This window comes from Chiloscyllium plagiosum, chromosome 1, assembly GCF_004010195.1.
Source record: "Chiloscyllium plagiosum isolate BGI_BamShark_2017 chromosome 1, ASM401019v2, whole genome shotgun sequence".
NCBI lineage: Eukaryota > Metazoa > Chordata > Chondrichthyes > Orectolobiformes > Hemiscylliidae > Chiloscyllium > Chiloscyllium plagiosum.
The window spans coordinates 14,447,550-14,452,422 of record NC_057710.1 but is presented as its reverse complement, the minus strand read 5'-3'; the positions used below and the strand labels follow the sequence as shown (position 1 = coordinate 14,452,422).

Below are 4,873 nucleotides of genomic sequence, written 5' to 3'. Positions count from 1 at the left end.
TTTAAGAAAGATGTGGAAGCTTTGGAGAGGGTGCAGAGGAGATTTACCAGGATGTTGCCTGGAATGGAGAATAGGTCGTACGAGGATAGGTTGAGAGTGCTAGGCCTTTTCTCATTGGAATGGCGAAGGATGAGGGGTGACTTGATAGAGGTTGAGAAGATGATCAGGGGAATAGAGTAGACAGTCAGAGACCTTTTCCCCAGGTATAACAGAGTGTTACAAGGGGATATAAATTTAAGGTGAAGGGTGGAAGGTATAAGGGGGATGTCAGGGGTAGGTTCTTTACCCAAAGAGTGGTGGGGGCATGGAATGCGCTGCCTGTGGGAGTGGCAGAGTCAGAATCATTGGCGAACTTTAAGCGGCATTTGGATAGGTACATGGATAGGTGTTTATGCTATGACAAATGTTCGGCACAACATCGTGGGCCAAAGGGCCTGTTCTGTGCTGTATTGTTCTATGTTCTATGTTCTATAACCTGGTGTTGTGTGATTTTTAAACTTTGTCCACTCCAGTCCAACACCGGCACCTCCACACCAAGACTTTCCCCAGCAATTTCTGCTTCTGTTTCTAATTTCCAGCATCTGCAGTTTTTTTTTTAAATTCAGAAATACTAAATATGTTGTAAAGTGCTTTATAATGCCTTTGAAAGTGATGTACGGCACAGATGCAAGTTCTCTGTCTTTAAGGCAATGATCGGTTGTGAAGATTGGTCTGAGAGTTAAGTATTGATGTGTTCAAAATTTTCTCCTCCTCCAATGTGTAGTCACTGATAAACATTGGTGGCAAACAGCCGCATTTGTATCGAGCTGAGATAATTGCTGTTGCATTTTTAAGATGAATTCTTGGTTTCGTAGAAATGCAGGCTGTGGCAGTTAGGTGGAACCTAAAGTTAGAAGTCACTGATTGGTTTCCAGCAGCTCTGATGTGTTATCGTGGCGCATTTCTGGGATTTCACACGAATGATTAGCCTGATAGAGTCATTTCTATTGTTAAAGATTCATGTACTTCTATTTGAGGATGGGCAGGGCAAGAGATGCTAAAAAAATTCACACATTAAATGCATCATAGCACAGGATGATAGAGCTAAAGCAACATTGCTACATGATGTCCTTGTGATAAAAGTCACGTCTGTACTCTCGTGGAAGCAAGTTAAGTTGCAATAACAGACTGAAGGAGCTCCTGAAAAGTGAACACACTGATTATCACCCTGTCCTCTTTCAGACTAATATCTAGGATGAGCTTATGATGGAACTCACATAACGTTAGTTAGGCCATAGCTGGAATGCAGTGTACAGTCCTAGTCACCGCACTATAGAAAGGATGTGAGTGCAATGGAGTGGATGCCAAGGAGATTCACCAGGATATTAACCTGGGATGGAGAGACTGAGCTACAAAGAGAGATTGGATAATCTGGAATTGTGCAGCAGAGAAAGCTACAGGTGATCTTATTGAGGTCTGCATAGTTCTGAGGGCATAGACAGGACAGAACAAGTACAACATTTCCGCCTTGTGGAGGAATCAATAAATATGAGGTACAGTTTTTAAGAAAAGGAGCAGGGGAATCTAGGAACGATGTTTGCACTCAGAGGGTGGTGAGTATCTGGAACTCAGTGCCTCCACTTGATGGGAATTAGAAGGCCAGCAAAGGGGTTGGAATTTGATTGGGATGTACAGAATACTGAGAAACCTGGATAGAGTGGACGTGCAGATGTTTCAGCTGGAGACCAGAACCTGAGGACTCAGACTGAAGGGAGAACCCTTTAGAACTGAGATTTGGAGGAATTTCTTCAGCCAGAGAGTGGTGAATCTGTGGAACTTATTGCTGCAGAGGGCTGTGGTGGCCAAGTCATTGTGTGTATTTAAGACAGAGATAGATAATGTAAGGGGATCAAGGATTAATGTAAAAGACACAATCAATCTGTGCAGCAGACTCGATGGTATGAATGGCTTAATTCAGCTTCTTTATTATATGGTCTCATGCTAATAGAGACAGGAACCTTCATAACATTTAAGTATTTTGATGAAATGTAATAGCATTCAAGGCTACAGGACATGTGCTAGAAAATGTGGTTATGTTTAATAGAGGTTTGACCACTAATATGGACATGATGGACTGAAGGGTCTTACTCCATGCTGTAAAACCTCTGACTCCATGACGAGGGAGTTTTGTTTTAGCATTTGGAATATCGCCCCCAGCGTTAGGTCACTGAATATGTTCAATGAGGAGTGAAACAGTTTTGTGATTATTTAGGGTCAGAGGAACCTGCAGGCAAGTGGGATAAAGGCCACATCAGATCAGCCACAATCATATTGAATGATGGAGCAAGCTCAAAGTGCCAAATAGCTTACGCCTGCTGCTTTGTGCAGGACTTCAGGAATATGAAGTGAACCAGTGGCTGTTCTCCTTACAGCAGAGAAGGTTAGACAGAGATTTAACAGAGGTGCTCGATTCCTGATGAAGGGCTTTTGCCAAAAACATCAATTTTCCTGCTCCTCGGATGCTGCCTGAACTGCTGTGCTTTTCCAGCACCCCTCTAACCTAGAGAGGTGCTCGAGATAATGGTTTTGATAGGGTAAATAAATAGAGATGATTTCAATCAGTATTGGAGAGGTTAATAATCAAAGGTCAGCTGGATAGTATCTTCCTTTAAGGCATACTACTGTGGGGCAGCATGGTGGCTCAGTGGTTAGCACTGCTGCCTCACAGTACCAGGGGCCTGGGTTTAATTCCACCCTCAGGTGACTACCGACATAGAGTTTGCACATTCTCCCTGTGTCTATGCGGGTTTCCTCCCACGGTCCAAAGATGTGCAGGTTAGGGTGAACTGGCAATGCTAATTGCCCATAGTGTTTAGGGATGTGTAGGTTAGGTGCATTAGTTCAGGGTAAATGTTGAGTAATGGGATAGAGAATGGGTTTGGTGAGGGCTTGTTGGGCCGAAGGGCCTATTTCGTAGGAGTTCTATCTACAAAGCAGTACATTTATCAAGTGTGATAAAGGCATGGCCCCATTCAAAAATTTCAATGGGCTGATAAAGGGAAAGCTAGACCCAGTCCACAAATAAGAGACAAATCAACAGAATTATAGAGACATTTTAATCAGACAAAATCTGTTACATTCTGGCACCACCCCCTACTATTTATAGGGCAACTGGGTGGAGTTGTTTAGGTGGCTGTGAGAGACCAAAAATTATAAGTATAACCTTATTGAAGCCTTATCAATTTGAAAACATCCTGGCAGCTGATCCAATTCAAACAGGCTGCTGAATGCTCGCACAATACAATGTGCAGCTAATCAACACACTGCAAGAACATAAAATTCTCTCCAACTTTCAAGCCACTTGCCAAAAGTTGTGATAAGTTGTACTGCTGAACTTTGTAAAAACAAACTGCTTCTCATCCTCTCTCCTGGTCAGTTTTAGATGCTAAATTACTGTCGTGTTTTTTTTCTGGACGGAAGTCTTCCTCTTGGCGCAGGTCAGAATGACAAGAGTTGTAAGTGAGTCAGGTGTCTAGGCACCATGCTTAAGGGTCTCTGCAATTTACTCAAGTGCTTTCTTTAGGAGGGCTCTTGAGACCCTTAAGTGTGTGTGACCGACAGAGAGAGAGAGTGAGTATTGAGGCACAATTCACAGTGCCAAAACTCACTGATTCCCAAACGCGTGCTGGAGTTTAACCAGTCAAAGCTACACCAATTGACAGGACACTGCTACAGGAAGAACCAGCATGCTCAGAGGTTCACCTGCACCATTTCTTACATCTCTCCCGGAGGTGTTTCCTCAGTGCCAGCTGCAGATCGTCAAGAGAGAGTTTCTGCCACATCTAGAGACTGCAATTCACAACGGCACTGTGACTGAGCCTACCGCAGGGTGAATTGAGAATGTACTGCACCCTCTCAATGGACTACCTTTCTACTGTTTGGGGGAACACTGCTTAATACTCACAACCAAAATATCGTTTTTCTTTTTCAATTACACTATTTATTTTGAACCACATCCTGTTCTCTTTTTCTTTCGTTAGCGTCTCTACTCAGCTGGCCAGGAAATAACTGTCGCTCCAACTCTTATAATACAACTACCACTAAATCCGACTGATGGAAGCTTTCCCGAGGCTACAGTTGAAAACGGCACACAAATAGTACTCCAGAACTCACCAACTCCATATTTGGCATCCACGGTTCGAGTCCAGGAAGGCATGTCTCGTTATGTGTGTTCCAGGGAAGCAAAACAAAACAGCCTCAAAAAAAAAGTTTCAGTCTGTCCGCTCCCAACGCTCTGTTCAGTGCAAAGGGCCAAGACGTAAGTCTATCACATGCTTAAACCACGTCACACATCAGTGAGACAGTAAGGAAGCGTTTCACAGTGCAGAACTGTTATGTCAAAATATGAAAGTGCAATGTTAAGATTCCTCTGTGTCTCTAAGTCATTCTGCAACTCAGCCTAAAAGTTGGCTGATGCTTCACATCTGGCAGATTAACCCTCGCGTGTGTCCTCCCAGCTAAAACACCCCATGCACTGCTAAATGATTTCACTCAGGTCTCCTGCTTTAAACCAAGCAACAGGTCCATGTTCTGGATTAGTGGTGCTGGAAGAGCACAGCAGTTCAGGCAGCATCCAATGAGCAGCCATGGTCAACCCATTCAGCCTCCTAACTTTACCATGAGATCAGATCCTGAATGTTGGGCATCTGGACCAGAGGGATCTGAAGGCTGCCGGGCACATTATTAACAGGGACCCCGCCTTTGTCAGTTGGGGCATAGCATACAACAGGGGGTCAGTGGTTAATGTTGCTGCCTCACAGCACCAGGGGACCTGGGCTTGATTTCCAGCCTCAGATGAATGAGTGGAGTTTGCACATTCTCCCCATGTCTGCGC

At 44.1% G+C, this 4,873-nt stretch overlaps 1 protein-coding gene across 1 annotated transcript in view; it reads right to left on the bottom strand.

The window, feature by feature from the left end:
• LOC122553785 (dedicator of cytokinesis protein 2-like) overlaps nt 1-4,526 on the bottom strand; it is a 1,227,980-nt gene extending 1,223,454 nt beyond the window's left edge. Inside the window, exon 1 of the mRNA XM_043698147.1 lies at nt 4,153-4,526. Within this exon, the coding sequence (XP_043554082.1) occupies nt 4,153-4,195 (43 nt within the window). The 5' untranslated portion in view covers nt 4,196-4,526. The remainder of the gene's footprint in view (nt 1-4,152) is intronic.
• Nucleotides 4,527-4,873: the final 347 nt, after the last annotated feature.